The sequence below is a fragment of the Mercenaria mercenaria genome, chromosome 14, assembly GCF_021730395.1.
Source record: "Mercenaria mercenaria strain notata chromosome 14, MADL_Memer_1, whole genome shotgun sequence".
Lineage (NCBI taxonomy): Eukaryota > Metazoa > Mollusca > Bivalvia > Venerida > Veneridae > Mercenaria > Mercenaria mercenaria.
The window spans coordinates 14041705-14060823 of record NC_069374.1 but is presented as its reverse complement, the minus strand read 5'-3'; the positions used below and the strand labels follow the sequence as shown (position 1 = coordinate 14060823).

Sequence of the window (19119 nt, the reverse complement as noted above, 5' to 3'; positions counted from 1 at the left end):
ACCCAGGGAACTGAAATATGTAAGTAGACAGTCATTTCACTTAAAGTTGTAACCGTCTCCTGTCTACCCAGGGAACTAAAGTATGTAAGTAGACAGTCATTTCTACATTAAAGTTGTAACCTTCTTCTGTCTACCCAGGGAACTGAAATATGTAAGTAGACAGTCATTTCTACATTAAAGTTGTAACCTTCTCCTGTCTAACCAGGGAACTAAAATATGTAAGTAGTCATTTCTACATTAAAGTTGTAACCTTCTCCTGTCTACCCAGGGAACTAAAATATGTAGGTAGACAGTCATTTCTACATTAAAGTTGTAACCGTCTCCTGTCAACCCAGGGAACTATGTAACCTTCTTCTGTCAACCCAGGGAACTGAAATATGTAAGTAGACAGTCATTTCTACATTAAAGTTGTAACCTTCTTTTGTCAACCCAGGGAACTGAAATATGTAAGTAGACAGTCATTTCTACATTAAAGTTGTAACCTTCTTCTGTCTACCCAGGGAACTGAAATATGTAAGTAGACAGTCATTTCTACATTAAAGTTGTAACCGTCTCCTGTCTACCCAGGGAACTAAAGTATGTAAGTAGACAGTCATTTCTACATTAAAGTTGTAACCTTCTCCTGTCTACCCAGGGAACTAAAATATGTAAGTAGACAGTCATTTCTACATTAAAGCTGTAACCTTCTTCTGTCTACCCAGGGAACTAAAATATGTAAGTAGACAGTCATTTCTACATTAAAGTTGTAACCTTCTCCTGTCAACCCAGGGAACTCAAATATGTAAGTAGACAGTCATTTCTACATTAAAGTTGTAACCGTCTCCTGTCAACCCAGGGAACTATGTAACCTTCTTCTGTCAACCCAGGGAACTGAAATATGTAAGCAGACAGTCATTTCTACATTAAAGTTGTAACCTTCTTCTGTCTACCCAGGGAACTGAAATATGTAAGTAGACAGTCATTTCTACATTAAAGTTGTAACCTTCTTCTCTCTACCCAGGGAACTGAAATATGTATGTAGACAGTCATTTCTACATTAAAGTTGTAACCGTCTCCTGTCTACCCAGTGAACTCAAATATGTAAGTAGACAGTCATTTCTACATTAAAGTTGTAACCGTCTCCTGCCTACCCAGGGAACTGAAAAATGTAAGTAGACAGTCATTTCTACATTAAAGCTGTAACCTTCTTCTGTCAACCCAGGGAACTGAAATATGTAAGTAGACAGTCATTTCTACATTAAAGTTGTAACCTTCTTCTGTCAACCCAGGGAACTGAAATATGTAAGTAGACAGTCATTTCTACATTAAAGCTGTAACCGTCTCCTGTCTACCCAGGGAACTGAAATATGTAAGTAGACAGTCATTTCTACATTAAAGCTGTAACCTTCTTCTGTCAACCCAGGGAACTGAAATATGTAAGTAGACAGTCATTTCTACATTGAAGTTGTAACCGTCTCCTGTCAACCCAGGGAACTAAAATATGTAAGTAGACAGTCATTTCTACATTAAAGTTGTAACCTTCTCCTGTCTACCCAGGGAACTGAAATATGTAAGTAGACAGTCATTTCTACATTAAAGCTGTAACCTTCTTCTGTCAACCCAGGGAACTGAAATATGTAAGTAGACAGTCATTTCTACATTAAAGTTGTAACCGTCTCCTGTCAACCCAGGGAACTGAAATATGTAAGTAGACAGTCATTTCTACATTAAAGTTGTAACCGTCTCCTGTCAACCCAGGGAACTGAAATATGTAAGTAGACAGTCATTTCTACATTAAAGTTGTAACCTTCTTCTGTCTACCCAGGGAACTGAAATATATATATATATACATGTATGTAGACAGTCATTTCCACAGAATCTCAAAACTCATAAGCCATATACTATGCAATCATAAAATGAAAATTTGTGGAGACTATTATCCATGGATTTCAATGTTGTGTCATTCAATGACATTACAATCCCCTGAATGTGTATAGTTCTTATTCTTTTTAATCCATAAATGGTATGGGACTTATGCTATCACCTAGGTATATTACAAAAAGACACATGTGAACTTTCAAATCAATATCTCCATTAGTTTTGGATATAGTATCTTACTGGTCCAAATCCGTGACTCTTGTTACCTCCCCTGATGGTCTGTCCACTGATCTAATGACAAAATGGTTCCTAGCCTACTCATCTAATGATCATTAATAATACCTGTACAAAGTTCCAAAGCTACAACTACAAGAAGCTGCATTCAATAAACGCTTGATGCCCCCAGTGGCATCCTTGTCGGTACAAAGCAACCTAAGTCCAAAACGAGGTCAAGTTCAAGGTCAAACTGAGGTCAGGTGATGTCTGAAGATGAGGAATGGTCAGAGGTTACATCTGCATTAGTATCAAGTCATTCTAGTAAGGGGTGACTGATGCTAGACGAAACGGTCCCATTTGGTTAACCAAGAAATGGCCCATATAAAGCAACCTAAGTCCAAAACGAGGTCAAGGTCAAGGTCAAACTGAGGTCAGGTGATGTCTGAAGATAAGGAATGGTCAGAGGTTACATCTGCATTAGTATCAAGTCATTCTAGTGAGGGGTACTGATGCTAGACGAAACGGTCCCATTTGGTTAACCAAGAGATGGCCCATATAAAGCAACCTAAGTCCAAAATGAGGTCAAGGTTAAGGTCAAACTGAGGTCAGGTGATGTCTGAAGATGAGGAATGGTCAGAGGTTACATCTGCATTAGTATCAAGTCATTCTAGTAAGGGGTACTGATGCTAGATGAAACGGTCCCATTTGGTTAACCAAGAGATGGCCCATATAAAGCAACCTAAGTCCAAAATGAGGTCAAGGTTAAGGTCAAACTGAGGTCAGGTGATGTCTGAAGATGAGGAATGGTCAGAGGTTACATCTGCATTAGTATCAAGTCATTCTAGTAAGGGGTACTGATGCTAGATGAAACGGTCCCATTTGGTTAACCAAGAGATGGCCCATATAAAGCAACCTAAGTCCAAAATGAGGTCAAGGTTAAGGTCAAACTGAGGTCAGGTGATGTCTGAAGATGAGGAATGGTCACAGGTTATATCTGCATTAGTATCAAGTCATTCTAGTAAGGGGTACTGATGCTAGACGAAACGGTCCCATTTGGTTAACCAAGAGATGGCCCATATAAAGCAACCCAAGTCCAAACTGAGGTCAAGGTTAAGGTCAAACTGAGGTCAGGTGATGTCTGAAGATAAGGAATGGTCACAGGTTATATCTGCATTAGTATCAAGTCATTCTCATAAGGGGTATTGATGCTAGACGAAACGGTCCCATTTGGTTAACCAAGAGATGGCCCATATAAAGCAACCTAAGACCAAAATGAGGTCAAGGTCAAACTGAGGTCAAATGTCTGAAGATGTGGAATGGTCACAGGTTACATCTGCATTAGTATCAAGTCATTCTAGTAAGGGGTATTGATGCTAGACGAAACGGTCCCATTTGGTTAATCTCGTACGGATGGAAGAACGAACGAACGGACGGACGAACGGACAGGACAATCACTATATGCCTCCCGCATCAGTAGATGGCAAACAATGGCAAACAATTTCAAGTCATTGCAATACACAGTCAGTTTTTATCAAAACATCAAACAAGCTTAAAAATGCTATGATAGCATTATGTGAATCACAAGTTTCAAATAATGCACCAACAGAAAGAAATAAAACAAGAGCTGTCACAGGAGACAGTGCGCTCGACTATCTCGATGCTGGATAGTGAAACTGGGCACATCTGAGGAAACTTGAGCTGTCACTGGAGTGTTTAATGAATCCAATTGTGGATGAAGATATTGCACAATAGCCTGTGTCTATGTCAAAAAGTATCAACTTAAAGTAATAAGAGAGGTAAAAATAAAATGTATCAAAACACTATATAAGTTTATTATATGTTCTAAAAATAACCTGAATTTCATTGGCCGAAACCGCTCATCATCTTTCAAAATATACTTCATGTTTACTGGTTAGTGGGTTTTCCCCATTAAACATTACTTTCTAAAAATAGAATGGAAGTTGAACTGGCAAGTAGCTCTAGTTACAATATGAACTGAGGGAAATCCAGCTACAGGTGTTATTCCAGCCAATGATAACTGGCTACAACCAACTACAATATAACTTAAGAAACTGTATACACACTGAATGATTCCAGGAAATTTAAATGTCTTCATTTAATTAATCGTTATTAAGTTTTCACACAGTTATTGTTACTTTCAAACATTAAATATGTTGCAGCAAATACTTGTTACTTATTCATAAACCTGAACCCATATAATAAAACAGTTATTGACTCTTGAGCCATTGGATATGATGTGATGATATTCACCGTAAGAGAGCAATATTGACCTCGGCTATCGCCATGGTCAATATTGCCATCTTCCGGTGAATATCACATCATATCCAATGGCTCAAGAGTCAATAATTGTATAATATCCTAAGCAAAAAGGGGCATAATTCATTAAATATTGGAGTCAGTTATGCACCTTGTGTCATATGATGTGGGTGATGACGTTGAACAACTAATTTAAGTTTGAATCAAGTTCATTCAGTAATAACAGAGACAGAGTGAAAGTGCATAAAAACTTTAACCTAAAATTCTAAAAGGGGGACTAATTAATGAAAAACTAGTGCCAGAGTTATGCACCTTGCATCATATGGTGTGGGTGATGATGTTGAACAACTATTTTTTTAAGTTTGAATCAAATCCATTCAGTAATAACAGAGACAGAGTGAAAGTGCATCAAAACTTTAACCTAAAATTCTAAGTAAAAAGGGGAAATAATTCATGAAAAATTGGTCCCAGAGTTATGCACCTTGTGTCATATGATAAGGGTAATGATGTTGAACAATTGTTTAAGTCTGAATCAGATCCATTCAGTAATAACAGAGATAGAGTGAAAGTGCATAAAACTTAAACCTGAAATTCTAAGTAAAAAGGGGAATAATTCATGAAAAATTGTGCCAGAGTTATGCATCTTGTGTCATATGATGTGGGTGATGATGCTGAACAACAATTTTAAATTTGAATCAAATCCATTCAGTAATAACAGAGGTAGAATGAAAGTGCACCAAAACTTTAACCTGAAAATCTAAGTAAAAAGGGGGAATAATTCATGAAAAATGGTGCCAGAGTTATGCACCTTGTGTCATATGATGTGGGTGATGATGTTGAACAACTATGTTAAGTTTTAATCAAATCCATTCAGTAATAACAGAGATAGAGTGAAAGTGCATCAAAACTTTAACCTGAAAATTTAAGTGGAAAGGGGGGATAATTCATGAAATATTGGTGCCAGAGTTATGGCCCTTATGTCAGATGATGTGGATGATGATGAGGAATAAGTATTTCAAGTTTGAATCAAATCCATCGAGTAATTACAGAGATAAGTTGAAAAAAAGAGAAAGTGTAAAAAAACTTTAACCAAGGTGGGGACGTGGAAAGACGCCGACGCCAGGGCGAGTAGGATATCTCTCCTTATACTTCATATAGTCGAGCTAAAAACAATCTTACCTCTTTCAGATTTCCAAAGAACCAGTGACTGATAGGTTTTCCTGGGAATGCATTAAACCCTGCCTCCCATCTCCTGTATCTCCGATATACAAGGAAAGCTACCAGCACAAGCACTCCGCTTACTACTGTTCTCAAGACAGCAGGTGTGAGCAGCGTGTAAATCATCATCTTCAAAGACAAAATAAACAAGAGGGTCATGATGACCCTGGATCGCTCACCAGAGTAATTTGTTTCAAATGTCAAACTGATGATTTTTAGAAATTTTTTGGAAAATTTTCCGATGTACAATCAAGTAACCACTGGGGCGGGGCCAATTTTACCCCGGGGGTCATGATTTGAACAAAGTTTGTAGAAGTCGACTAGGCAATGTTACATATCGAATATCTAAGATCTAGGCCTTCTGGTTTATTTTAAGCAAATTTATGAAGATTTCCCTATGTACAATAAAGTAACCCCTGGGGCTGGGTCAATTTGACCCTGAGGGGGTCAATATTTGAACAAATTTTGTAGAGGTCCACTAAGCAATGCTACATGTTGAATATCTAAGCTCTAGGCCTTCTGGTTTATTTTTAGAAAATATTGAAGATTTTTCTATGTACAATCAAGTAACACCATGGGGCGGGGCCAATTTGACCCCGGGGTCACGATTTGAAGAAATTTTGTAGAGGTCTACTAGGCAATACTACATGTCAAATATCTAAGACCTAGGCCTTCTGGTTTATTTTTAGAAATTTTTTGAAGATTTTCCTATGTACAATCAAGTGACCCCTGGGGCGGGGTCAATTTTGACCCTGGGGTCATGATTTGAACAAATGTTGTAGAGGTCCACTATGCAATGCTACATGTGAAATATCTAAGCTCTAGGCCTTCTGGTTTATTTTAAGGAAATTTTTGAAGATTTTCATATGTAAAATCAAGCGACCCCTAGGGCGGGGTCAATTTTGACCCCGGGGGTCATGATTTGAACAACTTTAGTAGAGGTCCACTAGGCAATGCTACATGTCAAATATCTAAGCTCTAGAGCTTCTGCTTTTTGAGAAGAAGATTTTTTAAGGTTTTCCTATGTAAAATCAAGTGACCCCTGGGACGGGGTCAATTTTGACCCCGGGGGTCTGATTTGAATTAATTTTGTAGAGGTCCACTAGGCAATGCTACACGTGAAATATCTAAGACCTAGGCCTTCTGCTTTATTTTTAGAAATTTTTTGAAGATTTTCCTATGTAAAATCAAGTGACCCCTGGGGCGGGGTCAATTTTGACCCTGGGGTCATGATTTGAACAACTTTAGTAGAGGTCCAATAGGCAATGCTACATGTCAAATATCTAAGGTCTAGGGCTTCTGGTTTTCAAGAAGAAGATTTTTTAAGATTTTTCTATGTAAAATCAAGTGACCCCTGGGGCAGGGTCAATTTTGACCCCGGGGTCATGATTTGAACAAACTTGGTAGAGGTCCACTAGGCAATGCTTCACACCAAATATCTAAGCTCTAGGGCTTCTGGTTTCTGAGAAGAAGATTTTTAAAGTTTTTCCTTTCGGTTGCCATGGCAACCAGAGTTCTGCATGGAATTATATTCTTTGAACAATTTTTAGAGATGACCATCCAAGGAACATCCCTGTGAAGTTTCATCAAAATTTGCCTGTTGGTTTAGGAGGAGATGTTGTTTAAAGGAAAGTGTGGACGGACGGACGGACGGACGACGGACGGACGGACGGACGGACAACGGACGGACGGACGGACGGACGCCGGACGGTGAGCGATCACAATAGCTCACCCTGAGCACTTTGTGCTCTGGTGAGCTAAAAAGTGGCATTTTTTTATTAGACCAATGGAATAATTCTGCATGAAGAAAATTTTGTTGAGGGAAAGACATTGGAAAACTGCTAACAAAGTGACCACAGCAATATTTTGTACTAACTATATAATTAACTATGTACTGCTGTGAGTAATCAGATTATGTGGGATACAGGTACTTAAATGTACATCACCACATGTACAGTACACACAAAAAAAAACTAGAAAATGCTTTTGTAATAAAGCGCATGTCTCCCCCAATGCAAAGTCCTATAGGCAAGAAGTCAATAGGGGTCAGGAGCAAAAGTCAAAGAGACACTGATGGTTGGCTGCCATAGGGATCATCTACTTGGCATGTCCAGTCATCCCGCTAAATTTTAACACTCTTGCCCTAGTGGTTCTCAAGTCACTGTTCAGGCTCCTGTGACCTTGACCTTGGTCAAGTGACCTCAAAATAAATAGGGGTCATCTACTCTGCATGTCCAATCATCCTATTAAGTTTCAACATTGTAGGTCAGGTGGTTCTCAAGTTATTTCCAAAAAATGATTTTACATGAACAGGCCACTGTGACCTTGAACTTTAATAGACTGACCCCAAAATCAAAAGGGATCATCTACTCTGCATGTTCAATCATTCTATGAAGTTTCAACATTCTGGGTCAAGTGGTTCTCAAGTTATTGATCGGAACTGGTTATCAATGTTCAGGCCCCTGTGACCTTGACCTTTAACGGAGTGACCCCAAAAACAATAAGGGTCATTTACTCTGCATGAACAATCATCCTATGAAGTTTCAACATTCTGGGTCGAGAGGTTCTCAAGTTATTGATTGGAAATGGTTTTCCATGTTCAGGCCCCTGTGGCCTTGACCATTAACAGAGTGACCCTAAAATCGTTAGGGTTCATCTACTTTTTTTTTTTTTTTTTTTTTTTTTTGCCTCAGGGCATTGAGCAGAGATGTTTGCTTAGTTCAGTGCTCTGATATTTTTGGTTATAAAGTCTATTTAGTAGTGATAATGATTAATAAATTCTGTTGAAACAAGGGACTATTAGTATGATCTGTGTTCTGTGAAAAGGATTTTGTAAAATTAGGAGTAAATTAAAAGTTACATGGAAAAAACTGGTTTGTAAAGCTCAAACAAGGGATATTACATGCCAAAAAGACTTAACTTTTCACAACTTTGAGATAACCCCCAATAGAAAGTGGATATAAATACAGTTAGTGTTCGACAATTACCTATACAAACTGATTGTGTGTAATCATGAACAAAACTACAGATCAGACAAAGGGCAAGAAAGAGGCTCAAGCTGGCAACAAAGGCAGCTCAGTTAACCCACCACCTAACAAAAGGCCCAACTCTGAAATGTGTAACACTAGTGCTGAAGAGTTATCCATAATGCAGCATACATTAGATGATCTGTCCATAGAAATGAAAGAAGTTAGGGGGTGTCTCAACACCCTCATGAAAAAAGATGACATTGAGTCTTTTGTAAGAAATGCTGTCAAAGATATTTTAGATGACTTTAATAAAAATATGGAATTCACAGTGAATGCCAAGGTTGAAGAACAAACCAAAGGCATTATGAAAAAGCTAGACATGGTAGAAAAGGAAAATGAGAGACTTAAAAAAGAGTTAGCTCTACAAAAAACATCAGTGGAGAAATTGAAACAATCTATTGAAACCTGCAATAATCGCTCAAAGCTTGCAGACCAAAAGGCCAACTACAACGAGCAATACAGCAGAAAAAATAACATTAAGTTTATGGACATTCCTGTACTCCCCTCAGAGAATGAACAATCATTGACAACTAAAATTTGTGAACTTGTTAAAGAGAAGGATATAACTCTGGAACCTTCAAAAATACTGGCAATCCACAGGATACCAGGCAGACCAGGACACACACAACCAGTGCTAGTTAAACTTCAGAACAACTCTGAAAAAAACAAAATTATGAAAAAACGTTCCCAGTTTAAGGCAACCGGTACCCGTTTGGTCGATGATGTGACTAAAGCCAATGGTCAGCTGATATCCCGGCTACTCAAACATGATGCCATAGACTCAGCATGGTTCTTCAATGGATCAGTGTATGGAAGAACCAAGACAGGCCAGAGATTAAAGTTTGACATCCATGATGTGATCTCAGAGGTCATATCTGCATAGACTATAAGACTTTCTGTGCAAATTTAAAAGTACAAAGTTATAGTTTCATTACATACAGTTTGCATAAAAAATTTCTTGTTAAGTACATTTTCTTGCATCAAAGGATTATGAACAATGACTATTATGTGTGCCTCCTTAGAAAAACATCAATATTGACATGGAATAATTCTCTGAAATTTGTGTTCTCTAGTGTCTTTTACATGAAATACGTACAGATCTATTCTAAGTAACTTAAACAATGGATTTAAAATAACAATTTCACTGTCTGTTCACAGGGGTGTTATATTTGTATAGGAAGACTTGTTTCAAATATACCTCATTTATCAACTGTTTGTGCATCATAAGAAATCTCTTACTAAGATTATGGTTTGGATTTGCAAAATATGATATATCATGAACCACAAGTCAATTTTTTCCGAACACTTTTTAAGTGAATTTGATAAAACGATAAGACTTAACCAAAAATCATCTGTTCATTTTAGCTGCAAGTAGGAAATATGCACATATTTCAATATTTGCACTTGTTTTATTTTTTGCTGATAAATTGTATCTGTGTGGTCCCTTTATACAATACTTTAGCTTTATATAATAATGACTGACATCAAAATTCTATCAGTCAATTGTCAAGGTCTTGGCTCATCAGAAAAGCGAATAGATGTTTTTAATTTTCTAAAAGCTAAAAATTGTCAGATATATTGTTTACAGGACATACATTGTACAAAAGCAACTGAAAATTTTATTCGTACACAATGGGGCAACAATGAATGCATTTTTAGCTCCTTATCCTCAAACTCCAGAGGTGTGGGTATTTTGTTTAACAATAATGTAGATTTTAAAATACACAACCATATATCTGACCCAGATGGTAACTACATAATTGCAGACTTAACTGTTGATAATAACAGATTAACTCTTGTCACACTATATGGCCCAAATAATGACTCACCTTCATTTTTTGAAATACTGATTGAACAAACACATCAATTTAATAATAGTAATATAATTTTATGCGGAGACTTCAACTGTGTACAGAATGTAAACTTAGACTATTATAATTACAAACATATCAATAATAAAAAAGCACATGAAAAAATAGCAAATTTAAAAATAGAACATAATTTGATTGACCCATTTAGAGAATTAAATCCCGATTTAAAAAGGTATACATGGCGAAAATCAAATCCACTTAAAATGAGTCGTTTAGACTATTTCCTGATAACAGAAAATTTGCTTTCTACTGTAAATATGTGTTCTATAGAATCAAGTTATAGGTCAGATCATTCCATGGTTATATTAAATTTAAGATTTAATAAATTTATTAAACACAAACCCCTGTGGAAACATAATAACAGTCTTTTACTTGATGCGGAATATTTAAAAGTAATAAATAAAAAGATTTCAGAAATAAAGGCCCAGTATGCAGTACCAATTTATAATCCTGATAATCTGAACAATATTCCTGATCAGGACATACAATTTACAATTAATGATCAATTATTTCTAGAAGTATTACTTATGGAATTGAGAGGCCAATCAATATCCTATTCATGTTATAAAAAGAAGCAAACTGACGTTAGAGAAAATGAATTAATATCCAAAATAGAAAAACAAGAACATAATTTAACAGAATCAGATGATAGCATACAATCACTTGAATTATTAAAAGAAGAATTACACAACATTCGTAAACATAAACTTAATGGTCACTTAATTAGATCTAGAGCACAAATAATCGAAGATGGAGAGAAACCTTCCCATTTCTTCTGCAATCTTGAAACTCATAACTATACTTCTAAATTAATACCAAAACTAAGGAAGTCAAATGGGGACATCATTACAGATCAGTTTGAAATCTTAGATGAAGCTAAAGAGTTTTATGAAAACTTGTATTCTAGTAGAGATGATGAACTAGAAAATGTTGATTTAGATATTGAACTGTCTGAAATTAATGTCCCCAAACTTGAAAATGAAGAATCAAAAATGCTGGAAGGTCCTTTAACTATTGAGGAATGTTCAGTTTTTCTAAAACATATGTCAAACAACCGAAGTCCTGGAAGCTCTGGGTTTGGAGCAGAATTTTTTAAAGTTTTTTGGAAGCACATTGGTCACTTTGTAGTTAGAAGTATCAACTATGGTTATGCTAAAGGTGAACTCTCTATTACCCAAAGAGAAGGAATTATTACCTGCATCCCAAAAGATAACAAAGATAAAACAATGCTTACTAATTACAGACCCATCTCACTACTTAATTGTGTGTATAAAATTGCTTCTGGAGCCATTTCCAACAGAATTAAATCAACTTTGGATAAATTAATAAGCAGAGACCAATCTGGTTTTATCTCTGGCCGATATTTAGGCGAAAATACATGCCTTCTCTATGATATAATGCAACACACTGATCAATACAACTTACCTGGTTTAATTCTCCTAGTTGATTTTGCTAAGGCATTTGACTCATTATCATGGAAGTTTATTTTAAATGTTTTAGACTTCTTTAAGTTTGGTAGCTCAATTAAAACATGGATTAAGGTTTTATACAAAAATGCTATGTTAGCGGTTAACCAAGGAGGCAATCTTTCAAGTTTTTTTAATATAGGACGTGGTTGCCGTCAGGGCGATCCACTTTCACCATATATATTCATTTTATGTGCAGAAATTTTAGCAATTAAAATTCGTAATAATAAAGATATTAAAGGCATAGTTATAGACAACACTGAATTTAAACTTTCACAATATGCTGATGATACATCCCTTTTATTAGATGGGTCAGCTAAGTCATTAAATGCATCTCTTTCAGAATTGGCTAGATATGCCCAATACTCTGGCCTAAAGGTCAACTTTGATAAAACTCAAGTAATTTGGATAGGTAGAAAAAAATACAGCACTGATACAATCAAAACAAAGTGGAAATTAGTGTGGGGTAAATCTAATTTTAAGCTGTTAGGAATAAACTTTCATGTGGACTTGGATAAAATGATTGACACTAACTTTAAAGATAAGATAAGAATTATAGAAAACAAAATAAAGATATGGAAAAGAAGATACTTATATCCACTAGGAAAGATCACTGTAATTAAATCTTTACTGATCCCAATATTAACTCACCTATTTATCTCTCTACCCAACCCAAACAGTGCAATTATAGCACAATTGAATAGATTATTTTTTAATTTTATTTGGGATGGTCCAGCAAAAATAAAAAATACAGTTATTATAAAACAATATTCAGAAGGAGGACTCAATATGATAAATTTAAGTGCTTTCCTGGACAGCCTGAAGTTAACATGGCTTAGAAGATTACTTAAAGAAAATAGCAAATGGAAACTCCTTGTGGATAATATGTTTAATTTTAATAAATTACTTATTTTTGGCCAAAGTTATTGTGAAGCAACTATAGACACACTTTCCAATAATTTCTGGAGGGACGGACTCCGGTCGTACTCAAAATTATTACAAGCATATGTGCCTAAAGGGGACTTTGACTTTCTATCAAGTCCTTTATTATATAACAAAAATATTAAAATTGGTGGAATCCCAATTAATTCCCAATCTTGGTATAAAAATGGTTTATTTTATGTAAATGACATTATAAATCAAAATGGTGTCATATACACTCTAAAAGAATTAGAAGAAAAACTTAACATAAAGTTAAACTTTTTACAATACATCGGATTTAAAGCATCATTAACTTCATATAAATCAAAAATTCCGAAGATAACTGGAGTTACAAAACTAACATATCCTATAAGACCACCCATAATAAATTTATTTTTTAAAAGCACAAAAGGATGTAGTGATTTTTACAATATTCTTAATAAAAATAATGATGTACCAACATCTAAAGGTAAATGGGACAACACTTACAATATAGAAAACGAAACTTGGAAAGAGATTTATCAATCCCCCTTCAATCTCCCAGTCAGCTCATTATTACAATGGTTTCAGTATAGAATAAACCACAGAATTTTATCCACTAAATCATATTTATATAAGATCAAAATTATTGATAGTCCATCATGTACATCATGCAACCTAACAGTAGATGAGACAATTACTCATATGCTTTGGAGTTGCCCAGAAACTAAAAAATTCCTTGAACAAATAAAATCAATGCTCCACTCTAAAAATATCCAGTTGAACCTTTCGGAAGAATTATATGTATTAAATATTGATAAACGATATAATATTGGAACTTTAATCCTAATTCTAGAAACAAAATATTATATCTTCTCTTCAAAAAGATTAGGCATACCTCTGTCTATTAAAGCATTTAAATATAGGATAAGATGGTCATTTACTGCATATGAACATATTGCCAAAAACACTAACAGACTAGACACCTTTGAGAAATATTTGAAGCCAATCTTGCAGGCATGTGGGTATAGGCTGGATAACTTGCCTCAAACATAACCAGACCATGACAATTATCATAAGACATTAAGTTTTTTTTACTATTATTCATCAGTGTAAACAGGTGACCACACAGACACACACTGCCTCTTCTCTTTTTTTTTTGGCTTCTATTCTTCATTACTTTCAGCCACCAAACTCTATTACTAAAATTAATGGAATTTTAATTCTCTCCATGCATATGATATGGAATTATCTTTCAAACTTTCATATCTGTGAAACATACCAATGATTAGAATATATGATCAATGATTAAAATGTACATATTATTTGCATAATTTGCATAATTTGCATATATAACAGTATTATGTATATATAATTGTAAGGTGCAGTAGGGGATGATTCCCCGACCCCTGCTTCACCTATTTACGGGGAGAATAAATGGGTCACCTTTAGGTGGCTGAAAAAAAAAAAAAAAAAGTTATTGATTGGAAATGGTTTTCCATGTTCAGGCCCCTGTGGCCTTGACCATTAACAGAGTGACCCTAAAATCGTTAGGGTTCATCTACTCTGCATGACCAATCATCCTACGAAGTTTCATCATTCTGGGTCAAGTGGTTCTCAAGTTACTGACCGGAAATGGTTTTCAATGTTCGGACCCCTGTGACCTTGACCTTTCACAGAGTGACCCCAAAATCGCTAGGGGTCATCTACTCTTTATGACCAATCATCCTATTAAGTTTCAACATTCTGGGTCAAGTGGTTCTCAAGTTACTGACCGGAAATGGTTTTCAATGTTCAGGCCCCTGTGACCTTGACCTTTAATGGAGTGACCCCAAACTCGATAGGGGTCATCTACTTTGCATGTACAATCATCCTATGAAGTTTCAACACTCTGGGTCAAGTGGTTCTCTAGTTATTGATCAGAAATGGTTTTCAATGTTCAGGCCCCTGTGACCTTGACCTTTGACGGAGTGATCCCATAATCAATAAGGGTCATCTACTCTTTATGACCAATCATCCTATCAAGTTTCAACATTCTGGGTCAGGTGGTTCTCTAGTTACTGATTGGAAATGGTTTTCAATGTTCAGGCCCCTGTGACCTTGACCTTTGACGGAGTGAGCCCAAAATCAATAGGGGTCATCTACTCTTCATGGCCAATCATCCTATGAAGATTCAACATTCTGGGTCAAGTGGTTCTCTAGTTATTGATCGGAAATGGTTTTCAATGTTCAGGCCCCTGTGACCTTGACCTTTGACGGAGTGAGCCCAAAATCAATAGGGGTCATCTACTCTTCATGACCAATCATCCTATGAAGTTTCAACATTCTGGGTCAAGTGGTTCTCTAGTTATTGATCAGAAATGGTTTTCAATGTTCAGGCCCCTGTGACCTTGACCTTTGATGGAGTGACCCCAAAAACAATAGGGGTCGTCTACTCCAGCAGCCCTACAACCTTATGAAGTTTGAAGGTTCTAGGTCAAATGGTTCTCCAGTTATTGCTCGGAAATGAAGTGTGACGTACGGACGGACGGACGGACGGAAGGACGGACGGACAGACGGACGGACGGACGGACAGGGCAAAAACAATATGTCTCCTGGGGGAGACATAATAACTGTTGAATTATTTTCTTTCTGGTGTTCTACAGATCCAGTAAAATACAGTATGTTTCTTAAGTTTATTCTGTTATACAGACAAGAGGCCCAAATTAGCCTAAGTTGCTCACCTGACCAGGATCGTGACTGACATTTAAACCTTGATTCTGACCAAGTATGGTGAACATCCATTATACAGTTCATGAAAATGTCTTTCTAGTTTTTCAGTGGCAGCTTGTAAAAGCAGTCATGCAGAACCATTTGAACAAAAGTTAAGTGACAGAAATCCTTACAAGGATCCTACACTGCAATGTTGGCAAAAAGCCGGTTAATAGGCGTATTGACCAGGCCGACAGTCAATACTAGTTAAAACTGATCAATACTGGTCGATTCAGTACTATGGTCACTCTTGGGTGGTCAATACTGGTTTATTCAACACTTTTACATTCACAGATTCGCACAGGCTGTAATAGTATATAAAAATAATAAAGCAATTTGAATACTATTATAAATTTTATTCATTAAAAAGTATAAAGTTCAATACTGGTCAATTCAATTTTGGTCCTTGGCAATGTGTCCTGGTCAGGCTCTATTTTGGAAATACTTAAGACTGGTCAATACTACATTTTGTAGTTTATTCAATGCTTTTATCTTCTTACAGTAGCCTTTATTTCAAATTAATTAAAGATTCTATTACTATAAATTACACTCACTGAAATGGACAATACTGGTCAATTCAAATTTTGGTCCTCCTTATCATCCCTGATCAGTACATGTTTATTATTATGTAGTGGTCAATACTGGCCAATTAAATACTTTGATCGCTTTACTTATTTTTTAAAGATAAAGTTACCAGGTTCAAACATTTAGAATAATACATTATTAGGGATTACTGATCATGACAGTTTCAATTTACCACTTGCTTAATGCCAGCTAATTAGTGACTAGATAAACAGGTCAGCAACATATCTATTGTATACTGTAGGACATGGTGTCAATAAAGCAATATGACAATTGCTATCAAAGCACAAACCACTTCAATGTAAGGTTCCATGTCTTCATAGCAAGTTTTCATTAAATTACTGATACCAGTAAAAACAATTTGATTTATCACTTGTGAATCAAACGCTTACTGCTACAGTTTATGAAATACTTTCTACAAAGTAAGTTCAATTAAATTAGCAGTTTTTCCACTTATTGTGACATTTTTGTAGTAAAATAATATAGCTTTGTAATCTAATCTAACAGAAAATGTTCATTGACCAGTATCAACCAGTATTGACCAATCAACTACTTCTGACCAGTTGGGAGTATTGATTAGGTTGCTTTAACTAAATAATAATTAATGCCTGCATTCACCTTAATAAAGCCCCAAAATGATTCAAAACAGTCATTATTTAATTTTCCACAAACTCTGCAAAATATCTTAACAGTCAATATTGACCAATCTGCAACCAGTATTGACAGGTACATGACCACTTCAGGGATATATATCGAGTATTGACAGGGGAAGTTTTAACCACCCAACATTGTCCTACAGATCAAATTGGGTGAAGATCCTTCAAGTGTTTTATAAGATGAAATGAGCCGCACCATGAGAAAACCAACATAGTGCACTTTAAGTAACAGCATGGATCCTGACCAGACTGCATGGATGCGCAGACTGGTCTGGATCCATGCTGGCCGCAAACGCAAACTATGTTGGTTTTCTCATGGTGCGGCTCAAATCTTTTAATATTTTTTTATAGTTTTAGCTCTGGTACCATGCGCATTCATTTAAGATTTAAATGACGATTGTTATCTCTAAACAACTGTTTCATCGGTATTTAAATCAACCTTTGTATCTTGTAAAATTCTCTGTGATGTGGCCAACGTAAACAAATATATTGACCATATCGACATTCAGTTTTCCGGTATTCCCGTAAATAGGGTCATGGGGGCTGGCGGGATTAACCGATATAAAGACCGTGTATAATATTAGCGATTATTTTTGCCAGAAGATAATGATTTAGGAAAGTTCTTAATTTCTCACAATGAAAATGCTTTTCTACGACCTCGGCAATATTTTTTTTTACAAAAATAATCTGTTTACCTTGAAAAATGCAAATAATTTCACACCTTCGGTATCGAGCCACGGAAGCGGCAGTGTAGAATAAAATATAAAATTTCAAAAATAAAGTAAATTTTGAGGATATTTTTGCTACATCTTAATTACAACAATGTTGAATGATAATCTGCGATACTTTTTTATTCATTTTCTTTGTTTAAAACTTGAAAAAAGGATAATCTAAACACTAGCGCCATGTAGCGTAATGGCCGATTACCCCCCTCACCATAAAACTGGGAACGGGCGTTTATTGGTAGTTAATACCGGAAAACGGGATTTTATCCATAATGTCGATACGAGAATCGATGTAACTCACTGTCAGAGTTAATTAGGGTCGTTGTGATGCCACGAAGATGCATTTCAATGTACGCACAGTCAAATTATGCAAGTTTTTACATGATCTGGACATTTAATATAATATCATATATTTACTACATAAAGTTGTTGTAATGCCCCATGGTTTACAAAAAAATACTTTGAATTTTCGTTGCAATTAGTTAATCGATATATACCGTGATTGTAATTTATAAGGTTTGGATTTTACGACAGGGAGATCCCCCATGGTAAAGTCGAGTCAAAATTTTTGTTTCTTACCAATGAAACATATCATATCTGCAAACTGTTTACCTTTTAAATGTTTGAAATTCCGATTACAGTCGTTATGCTCAAAAAACTAGACTAACATTTGTTAAACTGATTTTCTGTCAGACGAATTAAAAAGATCCCAGCGAAGTTTGTCTGAGCAGTTACTCGCGCAGCCTTAAAAGATATCAATTTAGCGCACAAAAAAAATACTTGTTGAAGTCAACGCCGCATGTGAGTGTATATTAGCATTAAAAATTTTTTGGCAGGGCAGGGTTAGTGCACCATGTTTTATCAAATATAATATTTAATATTTTTCTTCAATTTAGTATAAATCCCTAATAAGTTGAAAATACAGATCGCCCATAGCGCAGCACAAACCACGGCCCTTGCCACAAAATGTTAAGCTCAAAATAGTTGTCTCTGTTCGGCCACGGGCAGTTGAGTCAGGGGATATTTTTTTAAACCTCAATAAATGGCTGTGCGTTGTTAGTAAATTGAACATCAGTGGATCATTACATATTTTGGACAGAATATGTGTCGAAATATGCTACATGATGAAGGGCCCTTGTTTTGCTGTTGAGGCCCATTGAGAGTATTTTACGCAGTATTTTTAACATATAAATGGTGAAAAAGCCGTTGTTTATGTGCGGAATTTTTTTCATTTGATTTAATGTGATTCATATTTTTATAGGGGTTGGAGGAGCGATTGGAGGGGCCAGTGTTTAGACCTATAGTCTGTTCTTAGTGCATTTAGTCAGTCATCGAGAATAGGCTAAAATGATAATTCGCCTAAAACAGTTTGTCAGTATGTGGCTACATAGTGACAAATCTTTCTGACCTAATACTACGGTGTGACAACTCAGTTAACCTGCATTTTTTTTAGTTTAGTTTTAACTGAATCCGAGATCCGAAGTTGTTCCTTTGAGTAACTTCCCTTGGCGCGTTTTTCTACTGTTCCGTACCGTTTCATACCGTCATCCCGGGCCGTAGCTTCTATTTCT

At 35.9% G+C, this 19119-nt stretch overlaps 1 protein-coding gene across 3 annotated transcripts in view; it reads right to left on the bottom strand.

Annotated features, from left to right (window-relative positions):
• The window catches only part of LOC123526430 (cytochrome P450 4F2-like), a 46695-nt gene extending 27667 nt beyond the window's left edge, over positions 1-19028 (bottom strand). For all 3 annotated transcript variants that reach the window (XR_008366978.1, XM_045305565.2, XM_053522968.1), the window contains exons 1-2: positions 18957-19028; positions 5530-5697 (exon numbers count right to left, since the gene is read on the bottom strand). Coding sequence is in view for 2 of the 3 variants with exons in the window: in XM_045305565.2 (XP_045161500.2) it covers positions 5530-5697 (168 nt within the window). In the remaining variant the exon portion in view is untranslated. The remainder of the gene's footprint in view (positions 1-5529; positions 5698-18956) is intronic.
• Between the last annotated feature and the right edge of the window lie 91 nt (positions 19029-19119).